The sequence below is a fragment of the Delphinapterus leucas genome, chromosome 13, assembly GCF_059928025.1.
Source record: "Delphinapterus leucas isolate spDelLeu-1000000601 "Yukka" chromosome 13, BTC_Dleu_Yukka2, whole genome shotgun sequence".
Taxonomy (NCBI): domain Eukaryota; kingdom Metazoa; phylum Chordata; class Mammalia; order Artiodactyla; family Monodontidae; genus Delphinapterus; species Delphinapterus leucas.
This window is the reverse complement of record NC_143141.1, coordinates 62,550,046-62,567,548: the sequence shown is the minus strand read 5'-3', so window position 1 is coordinate 62,567,548 and position 17,503 is coordinate 62,550,046. Positions and strand designations below refer to the sequence as shown.

The 17,503-nt window shown below is 38.3% G+C and overlaps 1 protein-coding gene across 5 annotated transcripts in view; it reads right to left on the bottom strand.

The window, feature by feature from the left end:
- Window positions 1–17,503, bottom strand: part of THUMPD2 (THUMP domain 2 tRNA and snRNA guanosine methyltransferase) — a 45,640-nt gene that overhangs the window by 18,063 nt on the left and 10,074 nt on the right. For 4 of the 5 annotated variants that reach the window (XM_089923253.1, XM_089923251.1, XM_022573996.3 and 1 more), the window contains 4 exons: window positions 16,927–16,979; window positions 9,087–9,174; window positions 2,402–2,473; window positions 1,799–1,913 (listed from right to left, as the gene is read on the bottom strand). In XM_089923253.1, coding sequence (XP_089779379.1) covers window positions 1,799–1,913; window positions 2,402–2,473; window positions 9,087–9,174; window positions 16,927–16,979 — 328 coding nt within the window. The remainder of the gene's footprint in view (window positions 1–1,798; window positions 1,914–2,401; window positions 2,474–9,086; window positions 9,175–16,926; window positions 16,980–17,503) is intronic. The other variant, XM_089923254.1, reaches the window with a different exon arrangement.

The window sequence follows — 17,503 nt, the reverse complement described above, 5'->3', positions numbered from 1 at the left end:
AAGAAACTCCAGGTCTGTATACTGACGTACTACACTTACATCTTCTCCATGTGGTGTCTAATCATCACGTGGAACTGAACAGGCCCCAAACTCCAACTTGTTCCACCTGCAGTTTTCCCCAACTCCGCCCTCTAGCTGCTCAAGTCAGAAAGCTCAGTCATCCTTGTTCTTTTGCTCATAGTTGATCCACCAGCAAATCCTGTTGGTTCTACCTTCAGAAAAAATATATACATATCTCTGACCTCTACTTAACACCTCCACCAATATCACTTTGCCCCAAGCCACCACCATTTCTTACCTGGATTACTGCAATAGTCTTGTAACTAGTCTCTTTGTTCCAATCCTTGCCCTACTATTGTCTCTTCTTAACACAGCAGTTAGAGTGATCTTTTAAAAAAGTAGGATTTATTTGGTGTCATAGAGAACTTTTTCTTAAAAAAACTTTTTTTAATAACAGTTGAGCACTTATACTTGATTTTAAAGTGAAATCTTACGGGAAATGCCCCAAACATAAGAACTGATGAAAGTGGAGTTGGGAGCGCAGCAACGTTCTGATGGGCAAATCAGTACTTCCTTCCTCATGGTGTTAAGGCACTTTGGAGATTGTACAGGGTATGAAAAACCACTGCTCTGGAACAACTTATAGAGCTATTCCATTTTTCTTGAGGTCTCAAAAAAATAGCTTTTTTAAAGAAATTAGTGTACATGAAAACTTGATTCCAGTCTAATCACCCCTTGGCTTCCTCTAGAAAATTGTGTCTTACGCGCAGAGTCCCGTTAAAAACCTTGACAGAAAGGTTGAAAAGATAGTCATTGATAGCAAACAACTATGCGATCTCAATCAATAGTACAGTTTCTTCTTTGACGCTGCTTTATTATGCATTTATATAAAAGTTATCCTAATATTTTCTTCTTGTTAATAACTCATCCCTACTACTTTTCTACTATAATAAAAATTTGTTTAAACAATATTCTGTTCCTCTAGATTACAGATTCAATACTGGGACTTACCTACCACCTATTATCTCATTCTCATGTCAAGAGAATACGATTTTCTTAGCTGGGAATTAAATGTGGTCACTTTTAAGGGAGAAAGGTGCAGTAAGGGAAAAAAACAAGGAATGTGGGCCTTCTCTCAAACAGTCTAAGTACCTTGGGCCTTAGGGAAATATTATTTTGGACTCCACAGACTTGATTCCTCATCATGTGGCTTGCTGCTGATTCCGCATCAGTAAACTGGGAGTAATGGTTTCCCTCTACCTCACAGGGTGACCAACTGTCCTGGTTTGCCCCAGACTTTCCCAGTTTTAGCCCTGAAAGTAGTACTGGTTTAGCAAACTGGGATAGTCGGTCACCTCACTCCCTATATCACAGGAATACTGTCCAGTGAGGCAAGGAGAAGGTAAGATAATTCAAAACATTTCATATACTTTATCTGAAAGAATCCACAGAGCTATTATTATTATTATGTTTATTTTATGCCTATACTAAGTGATCCCTGGTTATGATGTTGTGAGAAATGGTTCAGATGCAACAAACACATCTTAAGAAGGCATGCTTTTACTTACATGCTTAGGGAAACTACATAAATACCGTTCCTGATCATGAATCATTTGAAGAATTAAAAAGTTACAATTATCATACTGGAGGTAAACTGAGTATTGGCACCACAGATATATTACAGGGTACAAACAATTCAACCTTTATATATGAAAAGTGAGTCTTGTTTTATATTATGATTCTAAATGTATTTGCAAATGTTCATTTACCCCAAATGTTTGCATTTTTAATACCTTACCTATCACAGAGACTTTAAGTAACTCAATTTTATCCTTAAGGCCTGCAGCTTTCAGATTGTCACATGCACCTAGTAACTGTGAGTCACTGACATCAGCACCCACGTAATACACATCCTGTGAGGGAAGAAATTCATATTATAAGTATAAATAAACCCATATTTTATGTAGTTAAGAAAATCTACTTGCATTTTCAATGATGAAAGTGAAATTAATAGATTTGTTAATTCAGGTTAAAACAAATTTAGAATATTTCTTTAAAATGACATTCATGGGCAAAAAACAGAAGTTTTTGTTAAAATTTTAAAAACTGTTAATATTTTACAATTACAAATGTCTAAGGAATTTAGGGATTTATATAATCTAGGTCATGACTAATTATTGTATTTCTACCATATTTTCCTAAATTTATCACAGTATTTAAAGAAATAACACAGCAATTTAATTAACCCTTCATAGTCTATTTTTATTAGTTATATAGCAACTTGTATAATTAAAAAATAATCCCTAAATAGACAGTCTACCTGTAAATAATTGGTAAGTGAATACACACACACACTGATTAACATAAAACATTGCCTGGTTTACCAAACTTTAGAACTTACTGGCCATTCTTTAGCAGCTTCCAAAAGTATTGTTCCAAGTCCACACATTGGATCTAAAACAACTGCGCCAGCCTATAGACAGAAATGTTGATTTGCTATCATTAAATCTATTATAATAGGTATTATAAAAGAAACCTAACACTTGAGGAATCAATATTTCAGAGTAAAGACTCCTTTCTATACTTTATTAGGAATTTCAGGTAGTTAAAGCCCTAGTGCAGGTATGCTTGACACATTTAAAGATTAGGAAGGAGACCAGTGTGGCCAAAGCACAGTGAGTGAGAGGGGAAAGGTAGTGATTATGTCAGAGAGGTGGCCAGACTACTCCATCAAGATGGGCTGCATTACACCGTGTGCAGTCACAGCCACCAAGTCCTACAGGTTGAAAACACTATGTAGCTCAGGCTCCAAGCCCACAGAATGACACCTGGGGCTTCTGCTCCTCTCTCAGCAAGTCAAACAGTGAAGTGGTCGCCACCTGGAGCATGGCCACCGCTGTGGCAGAGGGAAAGAAAGCAAGACAAATCAGGCACTGGCTTTTAAAGGTGCCATCTGGAAGTGACATACATCATTTCCACCAACATTTAATTGGGGAAAGCGTGTCAGTCACATGACACACACAATTTGAAGGGGCCAGGAAAGTGTCATCCTATCTGTACTTGAGAGGAGAACAGGAAATGCGGAGAAAAAACTAAGAACTCTCCCATCTGGGCAGTGGGGCTGGGGTGGGGTCACATCACGTCAGATCTCGTAGGTGTTACAAGGGGTCTGGTTCTATGCTGAAAGGTGGGAAGCTGTTGGAGGGAAACTAAGCAGGAGTAACACGATGTTACATTTCAAAGGGATCATTCTGGCTGCTCTGTTGAGAACGGATCACAGAAGGGCAAGAGTGTTACAGGGAGGCTAGTTAGGGAATCCAGGCAGAGATAACGGTGGCTTGAACAAAGAGTGACGCTGGTGGAAGTGGGGAGAAGTAGTTGGATTCTGGGTATATTTTAAAGGTAGAACCAACAGGATGGATTGCATGTGGCATGTTAAAGAATGACAACGGTCTGAAGTGACTGAAGTTTTTGACCTGAGCATCAGGAAGACGAGCTGCCTGTTACTGAGCTGGGAAGTGTTGGGGAGGAAAAGCTACAAAGGAGACAAGAGTATACTTCTGGACATGTTCATTTTGAGATACCTCTTAGACCAAGCATGGATGTCAAGTGGACTTAAGCATCTGGAGTTCAGAGGAGAGGTTCAGGCCACAGATATAAATTTAGGAACCGTGGTTGTTAGTTTGTAAATGGTATTTAAAGCATCAGAACTGGATAAGCCATCTAGGAAGCAAGAGAAGTTAGAAAAGAACAGTCTACGGGCTGGATGCCCGTGATCTCCTAACTACAGACATTTGGTAGATGAGTATTCAGCAGTGCACACTGACAGCAGCACATCCTGACGTAGAACCTAGAGTGGTCCTGAAACCAAGTGGAAACACCCATTTCAAGAAGGAGTGATGACAGTGTCCACATGCTAGTAGATTAAGCAAGATGAGCTGTTTCAGTGGAGCGCTGGCGATGAGAGCCTGAGGGAAGTGCGCACAAGGAAGAGTGGGAAGAGAAGAAGCAGACACCAGATACGGCCAACTAGTTTAAGTTTTTCTGTAAAGGGAAGCAGAGAAGGGGGTGGTAGCTGATGGAGCATGTGGGTTCAGGAGAGGGTTAATTATTTTTTAAGTTGCAAGATGTGTACATGCTGATGGGAATGACCTAGTAGAGAAAAAAGTCCTCAAGTAGGCAAGAGGGAATGGAATCCAGTACACAAGTAATGGAGTGAAACAAGGACAGTTCGTTTATTATAATGAAGACCAGGCAAAGTATGAGGGCGTAGATTCCAATATGTTGGTAAACTTGGTGGGAGGAACATGTTAAAGTTCTCTTCTGATTCCAATATTTAAGTCAATTAAGAAGTAAGAGAATTCAAAGTATGGGCAAGAAATGGCTGTAATGATAGAACATAAAATCCAAGCTGCGAAAGGGGGCTGAGGACAGGTGGTGAGTAGGGTTGCCTACTAGAGGTCCCACGGGGTTAAAGAACTGCTTTAGGGCCCAAGAGGAAGTGAATGCGAAAGAGAAGGTTAACAGCAGGATCCTTGAATCTGAGATTTTGGAAGGTATACCCTTCTGGGTATGACAAAGTCTAGGATGTGACTAAGGCAGATCGTTAGAGGTAGGGAAGCCAAGACACTAAGGGAGCAGACTACACAGTGGACACTGAGGTCGTAAAGAATTACGACAGGAGAAACGGTCTAAACCATTACAGAAAAGATAGGAAGAGATCTGTAGATACCGGGATAATCTGATGGCATGCGCTTCTAAGGCAGTGAGAGATCTGGGGGCAGAAGGGGCGACGAGGCCAAGCAGGACGCCTATCCCACCTCCAGGCCCAGCGGTCCCTTGGTCTGTCTACAGAGGAGGCAGAACGCTCAGAGGACAGCCAGGACATCAGGGGGTACCTGATGGAAAGAAACAAAATGTCCTTCGAGAGAGAGAGACTTTCCCCTGGCACGAAATTCCGGAGAGTATCACATGGGTCCCCCATGAAGGGGCAGAGAGTAACAAAAAGGATAATGATTTAAATGGCAACTTTAAGATTAATAGTGGTATGAGAACTAATTTTTATTAAGACCTTAAAATGTGCCAAACACTGTGTTCTTTCTCCCCCATGGTCCCTGTTCAATGAGGTAATTTGACCTTAAGTATCTTTCAGTGTCTATTTTACTGTAGGACCTTTTCTACCCATGACATTTGGGTACACAGGCAGAAGCAGAGAAGTATTTCCATATGCTTAAAAGAATAACTGAGATTTATAGAACTTGGTTTTCCTTACTTGTTATGATATATAGGAAGAACAGTTTATAGTAAACATGAAAAAGATCTAACGACCCCAGACTTAAGTTTCATTTTTCGTGGCACTGGCCTACCTGAGATTGAGCTGCTTGTGCACTGCTCTGGGTACCAAGCTCCAAAGAGGGGCCTGGATCAATGCTGGATACTGGGATCACTTACACAGTGGGTCATCACTGCATTCCCCCCAAAAGAAACCTGCTGTGCTATTTCTCACCTACTTTAACAGACCTTCTTTGCTGATGGTCACATTAGAGAAACAATTTTTACTTTCGGTCCTAGCAGGACAAACTGACAAAGGGGAAAAATTTCATCGAGTATTATCTGTGGATATTTTCGATCATTTACTTTCTATATTTCTGAAAATTGTATGTTTATATCAGATAAAGGTAACATTTCAAATTTGTAGGTGGTTATATAAATTTATATGTAAATATAAACTGTGGTGACATCACTGGAAGTTTGGGAAAAAATAAACTGTCACCATACCCCTCTCTCCTTACTAAAAGAAACTTAGGCTAAAGATTTAAATCAAATGAAAAAGAAAATCATGGGTTCCGGGAACGTGGTAATATGGAAATAGCTCTCTCCTTGCTCTCTCAACTCTGAGCCACTTACTTCTGAGGCAAGCGATGCTCAGAACTACAGGCAACCGGCGCTAAGAGACGCCCTGGGCTCTGCTGAGGTCCCAGGAGAAGGAACCAGTATGAGGTCTCCTTGCCATGGGCTGGGTGGGTGATTAGAGACCAGCACTGGAACCCAGAGGGGAAACCACTGGAATCAGGGAAAAACCTGGTCTTCAGAGATCTGTGGACCTGCAGGGAGACTAGTGCATAGGAGAGTTTTCACTGAGTGCCTGAGCATGGCTGACAGTCTCCTTACACTACCAGACCCAGGGGTGCCAGAGATCCACTTGCCTTTTACCACTTACAGGATTCCAGGCATTTAAAATACTTTACTAACCACACTTGAGCCCAGTGAGCCAACAAAGAAAAATAATGACACATCTAAGGGGAGGAGGTCCCTCAAAACCTAGCGAGAACATAGAGCAAACAGAACACACATCTAGTGAAATGAAACTTTTGGAGGGAACAGATAAACATGTGAAAAAAAGTAAGAGCTTCTAGAGATAGCAAATACAGCACACACACACACACAATTTTCCAAAGCTAAAAAAGACCGTGATTTTAAAGCTAAACATTTCAATAAATAAAGTAGAGCACATCTTTGTGACTCTTGTTATAGTTTCTAAGATAATATCCAAGAATAACTCAAAACGCAGAGCCAAAATATAAAGAGATGGAGAGCATGTGAGAAAGGAAGCTTAACATGTTTATCACAGGAATTCCGGAAGCAGAAAAAAGGAAGTAGTTTAAGGTTAAAGACACTAAAGCAAAATAATTGAGGAAATAATAATTAAGTAAATAATGCACGAAAGAGTGCCTGAGGTGGAGGAAAACAATGTTTTTTTATAATTATAAATTCCAAATAATAATTATTATAACTATGATTATTATTACTGTTGGGGTCCAGGGCAGGCCACCCCAAAATATGCTTCAATGGCATATTGATTATCTTGAATTAAAGTTACTTGAGAAACAGCCAGTAAAAAGAAGTGATATTCACAAAGAAGGAAAGAAAGAAAAAGACACCTCCTTTCCCCCTGAAAGCAGGAACTAAATTTCCCTTGTGAAGGTATCCTCCCACTACTGGGAGGAGATAGAAAGCATCCTTATCACCAGAGTTAGGGAACTGAAGGCTAAGAAAGCTGTATAAACAAACTTTGTTAGTTCTTCATTCATCTGCTACTACAAGCACAAGCCCCTTTGTTTCATTAAATCTTCACAAATAATTGTTTCTTTGTCTAAAAATAATAAACAGCCTGCTTTGGTCACTTCAGGGATCCCATGTCTATTAGACTTCCATGCATATGAATTAAATATTTTTTTCCTCCTATTAATCTGTCTTGTGTCAATTTAATTATTAGACCAGCCAAAAGAACTCAAGAGGGGTAGGAGGGAAGTCTTCACCTCCCCGACATTACTATAGCAGACGTCAACACTTACATACTTTCTATATGCTAGGCATTGTTCTAATCACTTGATAAATGCTAATTCACTTAGTCCTCACATGACCCTGTGAGATTATTATTTTCATCTTGCAAATGAGAAACCTAGGCACAGAGATGTTAAGTTATCTTACCTAAAGTTTCCCAGCCAGTAGGTGGTAGAGCCAGAATTAGAACTCAGACAGTCAGACTCACCGAGTTCTGGGCTGAATAGAAAAGACTCTTACATAAGTATTTACATCCAGGTGATATTCCTGAACTTTAGAGGATTAAAGAGAAAACTCTCATAAGCTTGCAAGCAGAAAGGACAAGACAGGCATAATGGAAAAGAAAAATCACACTGGCGTGAACTGCTCACCTAGAACACCAGAAGTGAAAAGACAATGGAATAGCATCTACAGACCTCTGAGAGAAAAGGACTGCAACTCAAGAATCTTATACCTAGCCAAAGTGGCGATACCCAGGTTGACAGGAAGAAGTTTGAGGATATATAGGAATCCAGACAGTATATTCCTCAATACCACATTTGAGGAAAGTAGCTTAGGAAAGACTAACCAAGCAACAAATAAACCTGAGCCGAGGCCTCAAAGTGAAGGACAAAGGCGAGGAGCAATGCACCTCACAATATATCTTTGTGTGTTTATACAGAAACGTGCATGTTGCACACATTACATCTTAATGATTAAGGATAGGCTGTGTAATATAAGTGCAGAATAAGAACTTTTGAAACAGAGGGTCATGCTTTAAGGGAAATTCTGATACATAATAAATAATTTAGTTCAATCTAGTAGTTGGGAGTTGGGAGTGGAAGAGGGGAAAATGTTTCAAAGGTCTCATTGTAGGGAGGAGTAATTCTATGGGGCAGAAGAGAAAGAAGTACCCTGGAGGTCTCATCTTATGATAGGGAAGAGGGGACAGAGGAGGGAAGATTAGAGTGTCTTGGTGGTAAAAACAGTGTCTTGGCAAAGAAAAGAGTTGATGTCTTGTTGTAAAGTTAGAATCGAGTCCCATGTGTTTAATTAAGAGAGCTGGGAGAGGGAGCCACTAATGGAATAGAACATAAAGTAAAATCCAACCTCAGGGAGAACAGTGAAATGATTAACTTGCTTAAACTAGCAAAAATAAAGGATAAACTGTAAGAAGTTACAAACAGAATAAAACAGGAGGAATGCAATCAGGTGTATCTATCATAATACTGAATGCTCTCATTGAAAGACAGAGCCTATCAGAGTGGGATAAAAACAGAGTTCTGTGTTTATTAAAAAAACACACTGAAAACAAAGTTGAAAATAAAGCAGTGTCAAAGAACTACTACAAAGGAAAATGCAAAGAGAAAGAAAACGGTGAAAATATTAATAAGACATGGTGAAATTTAAATTTAAACTTCCAAATCAAGATAATGAAAACTTTAATAACAAGAAAGAGGCACACTTCACAATGAAGCAGTAACATTCATAAAAGAGTATAAACCAAACTACACAGCAGCTGAATGAGGTAACAACTAATAAAAATGCAAAATCTTAAAAAAATGTAATAAACTAATAAATTTCAAAACACCTCTTTCAGAACTGAGCAGATAGTAAAACAGTAAGTCAAGATATAAAGGCCATCTCTTGACTAGAAAATACAATTATTTTCTTATGTCCATGGAATATTTACAAAAACTGATCAAGATCTTGGTTAAAGGACTTTGCTATTACATTAATAAGAATGAGAACAGTTTCCTTACCTTAATTTCTGCGAGAGAGGCCATTGCCCACGCTATGGTAGATCTCAGTCCTGCTGTCTTGATGTAAGCTCTGCTCGCTAAAGGAACCCTAAAAGAAAAGAACACCCAATATTACTGTATGTTAAAGAATATGATGTAAACAAAAAAATTAACCCATTCATATCTGTACCTCATTTTAACAAGTTCATACAACATGCACTAAAGTATTTCCTGTTAGAGAATATTTAACCTTATTACAAAATTACCTTCTCTAATTGGCACCTTGTCTAACCAGCCAGTGTGGTATTTCAGAAAGGTAAATTTTTTAGATAAGTGAAATTTAAACCATTGTGTGTTTAACTTATAAAGATTTAATCACATGAGGGAAATCTTCCTAAAGTGTTTATATACTTCCCTGACTTCCCACACGGACTAGACCTTGCCTTGCTGATCTGGAGTCATCAAGAGGAACAGACTGCACTGTGATATAGATGTAGTATAGGAAGCAGGGCTGAATGGATGCTAACCCTTGAAATATGTTTTCTAAAAAGTCCCTTTTGTAAGTTTGCTTCTTGCTCATTTGCATCTTTCTCAAAAGATGGAATGAAGCATGACATTGCATTGCCTAAGATAATTTATCGAACGAAGGGCTGAAGCAGACATCTCCCCAATGAGTTCACTGGTCTCCATTATGTATCACTTTATACTTTATCCTCTACCTAATCATTGCTACTATCGGTGTTTCTAGATTTGATACAAATTTTCAGAAAATTATTTTTATGTTTCTAATGCAACAAACAAGCATTTCCTTGGAAATATCAATGCACTTTTCTATTTCATGTATACAATTTGTTGGTAAGACATTATGGGTATGATTTCAAGAATCAGTGCCTGGTTGTTTTGGGGATAGACTTGTTCCAAAGCCACTAAGGGGCTCTTCTACTAACATTACACAAAGCCACAGTGTTTTCCAAACCCTATTTCCTTTCATCATTTTATTTCTGCTCTTTCTTTGACTTTAAGTTATCCTGTTTTGTGTGTATTTACTGCAAGCCTCTTAAGATCTTAGAATGAAATGAGGTAATTATAAATACCTTATCAAATAAAACAGTATAATTGCATATTTACTATTATGAGGAAGCCCTGAACGGTAAACCTACGAAAGTTTTTTTTTTTTTTTCTCTTGAAAGGTTTTTCAGGAAATAAAAATTCACATTGTAAATAGTACTATATCCACAGATTTGGAATCTGGGATATAAACTTTGCAGGTAGAAACACTATAAAATATTTTGATCAATGAATCTTGCTTCTGCAGGTTAACTGCAGCAATTATCTTGCTACAAAACACATTAGTTAAAACCAAAATGAAGAGATGATTTTCACTCTAGAAACAAACACAGAGAGCGAGCGAGAATTATTATGGAAAACTGTCTTTGTCCATATATATTACAAAGTGCTTTTCTAAGCATCAGAGATTTATGTAGAACCTTTAAATTTTTAGCCATTATGTGCATATTTTTACTAATAGAGGTTTTATTTTATGGAAGCCAATTCTATTAATATGTGACAAAAGTGAACACATTCTTATTTTGCTTAACCTTGGGCAAAACTAATCTGCTATTATTTCAACAAAACGGCCTCATTATGTCAGTAAAAATAAAATTATTCGGGGGAAAGAAGTGTTCAGAAATAAACTCCTTGAAAATAAAAATAATTCCCTACTTTCGTAAAATCCGCTGATGTGTTTAATCAGAGTTTAGCTGGCTTTTACCTTAGTACAAAAATAAAGGTGTTTTTTCCTCCAGAAAGTAGGCATAGAGGGAACTTACCTCAACATAATAAAGGCCGTATATGACAAACCCATGGCCAACATTGTTCTCAGTGGTGAAAAACTGAAACCATTTCCTCTAAGATCAGGAACAAGACAGGGTTGTCCACTCTCACCACTATTATTCAACATAGTTTTGGAAGTTTTAGCCACAGCAATGAGAGAAGAAAAAGAAATAAAAGGAATCCAAATGGGAAAAGAAGAAGTAAAACTGTCACTGTTTGCAGATGATATGAAACTATACATACAGAATCCTAAAGATGCCACCAGAAAACTACTAGAGCCAATCAATGAATTTGGTAAAGTAGCAGGATACAAAATTAATGCACAGAAATCTCTGGCATTCCTATACACTAATGATGAAAAATCTGAAAGAGAAATTAAGGAAATACTCCCATTTACCACTGCAACAAAAAGAATAAAATACCTAGGAATAAACCTACATAAGGAGACAAAAGACCTGTATGCAGAAAACTATAAGACACTGATGAAAGAAATTAAAGAGGATACAAACAGATGGAGAGATATACCATGTTCCTGGATTGGAAGAATCAACATTGTGAAAATGACTATACTACCCAAAGCAATCTACAGATTCAACGCAATCCCTATCAAACCACCAATGGCATTTTTCACAGAACTAGAACAAAAAATTTCATGATTTGTACGGAAACACAAGAGATCCCGAATAGCCAGAGCAATCTTGAGAAAGAAAAACAGAGCTGGAGGAATCAGGCTTCTGGACTTCCGACTATACTACAAAGCTACAGTAATCAAGACAGTATGGTACTGGCACAAAAACAGAAATATAGATCAATGGAACAGGATAGAAAGCCCAGAGATAAACCCATGCACGTATGGTCAACTTATCTTTGATAAAGGAGGCAAGAATATACAATGGAGAAGAGACAGTCTCTTCAATAAGTGGTGCTGGGAAAACTGGACAGCTACATGTAAAAGAATGAAATTAGAACACTCCCTAACACCTTACACAAAAATAAAAACTCAAAATGAATTAAAGACCTAAATGTAAGGCCAGACACTATCAAACTCTTAGAGGAAAACATAGGCAGAACACTCTATGACATAAATCACAGCAAGATCCTTTTTGACCCACCTCCTAGAGAAATGGAAATAAAAACAAAAATAAACAAATGGAACCTAATGAAACTTCAAAGCTTTTGCACAGCAAAGGAAGCCAAAAACAAGATGAAAAGATAACCCTCAGAATGGGAGAAAATATTTGCAAACGAAGCAACTGACAAAGGATTAATCTCCAAATTTTACAAGCAGCTCATGCAACTCAATATCAAAAAAACAAACAACCCAATCGAAAAATGGGCAGAAGACCTAAATACACATTTTTCCAAAGAAGACATACAGATTGCTAACAAACACATGAAAGGGTGCTCAACATCACTAATCATTAGAAAAATGCAAATCCAAACTACAATGAGGTATCACCTCGCACTGGTCAGAATGGCCATCATCAAAAAATCTACAAACAATAAATGCTGGAGAGGGTGTGGAGAAAAGGGAACCCTCTTGCACTGTTGGTGGGAATGTAAATTGATACAGCCACTATGGAGAACAGTGTGGAGGTTCCTTAAAAAACTAAAAAGAGGGGCTTCCCTGGTGGCACAGTGGTTGAGAGTCCGCCTGCCAATGCAGGGGACACGGGTTCGTGCCCTGGTCCGGGAAGATCCCACATGCCGTGGAGCGGCTGGGCCCGTGAGCCATGGCCACTGAGCCTGCGCGTCCGGAGCCTGTGCTCCGCAACGGGAGAGGCCACAGCAGTGAGAGGTCCGCGTACCAAAAAAAACAAAACAAAACAAAACTAAACTAAAACTACCATATGACCCAGCAATCCCACTACTGGGCATATACCCTGAGCAAACCGTAATTCAAACACAGTCATGTACCACAATGTTCACTGCAGCACTATTTACAATAGCCAGGACACAAAAGCAACCTAAGTGTCCATCGATAGATGAATGGATAAAGAAGATGTGGCACATATATACATTGGAATATTACTCAGCCATAAAAAGAAATGAAATTGAGTTATTTGTAGTGAGGTGGATGGACCTAGAGTCTGTCATACAGAGTGAAGTAAGTCAGAAACAGAAAAACAAATACCATATGCTAACACATATATATGGAATCTTAAAAAAAAAAAAAAAAGGTTCTGAAGAACCTAGGGACAGGACAGGAATAAAGATGCAGATGTAGAGAATGGACTTGAGGACACGGGGAGGGGGAAGGGTAAGCTGGGACGAAGTGTGAGAGTGGCATGGACATATATACACTCCCAAATGTAAAACAGATAGCTAGTGGGAAGCAGCCACATAGTACAGGGAGATCAGCTTGGTGCTTTGTGATCACCTAGAGGGTGGGATAGGGAAGGTGGGAGGGAGACGCAAGAGGGAGGAGATATGCGGATATATGTATATGTATAGCTGATTCACTTTGTTATAAAGCAGAAACTAACACACCATTGTAAAGCAATTATACACCAATAAAGATGGTAAAAAAATAAATAAAGGTGTTTTTGATCTTACATACATTTCTTCTTTTTTCTCTTACCCACCGTCTATCAGCAAGTTGAAGACATTCTCACCTACATCTCTCTAGCCTAGATTTGTCCCTTGAATCCCAGATCTTTATCTTCAAACGTGTATTTGGACATCTTTTACCTGGAGGTTCTTTAAGTACTGCAAAATTTAAAGATATAAACTAAGTACACTCTCCTTTCCCTGTATTTATTATCTTGATATACGTCTTCATTTCCTTAGGCCACTTACCATCTATGTACTGGGTAATCTCATCTACACCTCCAGCTGAGACTTGTCACCTGAACTCCAGAGCTGCAACTTTAAATATCTACCTGGACATGTTTCACTGGACACATACCTACTTCCTTTCCCCATATTTTATATCTCAGTGACTGACACCAGTGTCTCTTCGTTGCCAATATCAGATATCTGGAAGTTACTCTAGACTCCCTAACATTTTCTTGAATGCACGGCCTCCTTTTTATTACCCCCAGCATTGCCTTAGTTCATTTCTTCATCATTCATCGCCTGAACCGGTATGAGTTTAACCCCCCTTTTTTATTTCCCTTCCACTTTAAAATACAATTTCCTTGGTAATTTTTTAAAAATCACAAACCTAATCGCAACACTCTTCTGCTTCAAATTCTTACTGCCTTTCGAATAAAATTCAAGTTATTTAACCCGGCTTATAAGACACTTCATGACTCGTTCCTAATCCTCAATCTCCTTTTCCACCACTCTCCCTATGCACTCCCGGTCCCATCTATACCGAAACTACTTGCTGTCCGCCATGCACCTCAAGCCTCCTCACACCTCCATGCCTCTACACGTGCAGTTCCTTGCTTGTAAGATCCTTTCCTTCTCTTGTCCACTTGAGATATCCTTGCTTATTATTCTCCATTTAAGTGATACACTGAGTGATACTCTTCTGTGTTCTTTTGCTCACCTGTCCTCCATCAGTTAGGTCCTCTTTTCTAATTCCAATCAAGCACTGACCACGTATCTGTTCTCCCACTAGAGTGAATTCCTTGTGTTTCATAACCATCTTACTCATCTTTGAACACTGGATATGTAGCACAATGCTTAGCACAGAGTAAGTACTCATTAGATAATTTCAGTTGAAATTAATTGAATGAATTAATCTTACTCTGGTAAATGCTTCTCCCCTTCCCTCCCTAGTTGCTGATCTGTTTAAAAATAGAATAGTTGAAATTTATTCACCACTTACTGTATCATAAAAGCAGTTATCTCATTTTCATACGTGTTATCTCATTTAATCCCAACTACAAAGCTAGGAAGTAGATACCATCCTTTTCCTGATTTTATAGCAGAGGAATGTGATAATATGCCCCAACTCGCAGAGTTATTTTGTGGAGAAGGGGGAACTGAAGTCCATGGTTCTTATCCACTATGCTTACTGTACCAGGTGATGTGCTACTAAGATACACATTTTTGTGTGTCCCTCAAACTCGATGGCTGCTCTGTCCTCTGTTCCATCACTTCTGACTTTCTTCTCTTGTCAGGGTCACCAGGTTACAGTTTCTGACCTCCACCATCACTTCTCTTGTCCACCGCTATCTGCTTTTCAGTTCTTCATATGCCTCCCTTGCCTCACACAATGGTGAACTGTTTTAATCAAGACACTTCGTGATTGCTTCCTTCCTTCGCCGAGGCAGTGAAACAGACTAATTACAGAGTGTCTAATGCAATCTTATTTTCGGCCACTGCTCATTCAGGGTCTGAGCCTTAATTTTCAGATACATACGTTTTATTTGTCAACTTTTAGGTTAAATTACCAGTTATTACTTGAGATGCCATAAGCATGACTTCTTGAGGGTGTCTAGCAATCATTAAATAAAATTGTACACCTTTTAAAAACACATATAAAAACTTACGTATATTTGTTAAGTTAATAATAAAAGAGCATGAAAGTTAGCATTTTTATCTATGATTACAAATTAAAAATGAGTTCTTTTATTTGGTGCCAAAAATCTAAATACATTCATACTGCATCAGTCAGCCCTGCTGGGGATGAAATGTTCCTTACAAATCAATATTCTAGACACTTAAGCTCACCCTTTTAGGGGCCAAAGTGTTAAAGAATATTTAGCTGCTTTATGAATCCTTCTAAAAATATATTTCATATTTTACTGTCTTACTAGTCTTCCTTACCCTTGTCTTGGTGACTATCAATAATTACACTAGGTTGAAATGTGGCCACCTTTCAGTTTCTCCCACCTTTCCTGTCGACTATTATAAAATTTAAAAAAACCAAAATTGCTTAAAAGAAAAAAATGTTTTACAAATATTCTGCAGGGGTTAGGGCCTGGGACTTCAAAAGGCACTGGAGTAGGGCAGCCTGGACCCCTTGCAGGTGTAGGTATAAAACAGTGGGTTAGGTTTCATCTGGGAGAGTTGGTAGGCTACTGGGGTAGGTGGGGGCCAAGGGAAACCAACAGGGCGTTGAGGCATGTGATGACCTCGTGTGTGTTGAGGTGACAAGAAATATTATTTGGTGCATGATTTTTGTAATCTAGAGGCTAGTGGGGTCTACCCTGTGACTAGCACACAGTGGAACTCAGTCGTTCAACACTTCTTGAACATCTACAGCGTTCTCAGCATTGTGCACCATTTGATAAAAGCTATTACAGTGACCTTCAGCACTCCTTTTTACAGCCCGATTCAGGCTTACACATGCACAAATGTGAGCTTAGGGCAAGTGAGGTATTCCCATAGCACTTTTAGGATTTTAAAAACATTCCATGCCTAGAATCACCTAGAGAAAGGGTATCTAAATCACCTTATACTGTGTAAACAGGGCTTTGCAAATAAAATGTTTTGAAGATGCCAACAATATTCACATGTTCCCAACAAACTGCAAATCCCTACTTCCATCATCCAACCAGCTCTTTCCTCCCAAAGCATCTAGAAAAAGGACCTGTCATATGATAAGCGTTCAATAAGTATTTCTGAATAAGAAAAGGAATCAACTGCATTTATTATTATATAGTACCCAACATAACTAGGGAGAAAACCGGAAGATTTTAAAAACTGGAATGACTCTCCCACGAAAAAAGAGCTGCAATAAAATTTGAAGAATGTTTAAGGTGACTTTTAAGTACTGTGTTGTGTTTTCTACTTTAATAAAAAAATCCAAGAGGCCAACAGACCAAAAATTTTAGCTTAAATATGGGCCTGTGAAAATCATTTAATAATAGAAATAATTAGATATAATTTTCAGTATGAATCATGTCATCAGTGGGTTATTGTGATCAAATCTTTCACAGCTCTAGTCCGATCAGATATCTACTAAGCTCCGTGAAAATACTTTACTGGCTCAAGCAAAGAACTCAAATGCTTTGCCTTTAGCTCCCTCTGATATATCAACGTTTCTTTCATACTATAAATAAAAGCACAAAGTTCTTAATTTTACAAAATCTACTAAGGAACAAACCTGAAACTTAGAAACAATATCTACCTGAACACAGGAATTCCCACCACACAGTAAATATCACTTAGATGTATAAAGATCTGAAAGAACAAATACAGAAGTTAAAATGGAACAGGAAATGCATTACCAAATGATTGACAATTTGAAAACTTCCATTTTGAACCTATATAACCTATATTTTAATAAGAAATTCCAAGGCTTTGTCATATCCAGAAAAATGTTCCATAATATTTTTTACTGAGCAGAGGCAAAGTAAATTTTAAGTACGTCTCATAGAAAAATTCTGAGGTCAAATTGTATACAAGTTATATTGCGAATCATATTACGAAGAACTCAAGGTCACCTTTCTTCCCAGCGCTTCTCTGAATTACCTTAACTAAATTAGATTTTTCATAATTTTAGGTTAGAGACAACTACCTAAATCTACCCTAATTCTAGCCTCAAATAAGACTTGATGCCATGGTTAACAGAAAACTTTCTTTAAGCCAAATATACTGTAGCAAGGGTGACCTTTCCCCTCCCTACTATTTATAGGGGAGCTTCTTCCTTCTATTACCTTGTTATTTTTTCCCCAGTTTTATTGAAAAATAATTGACATATATCA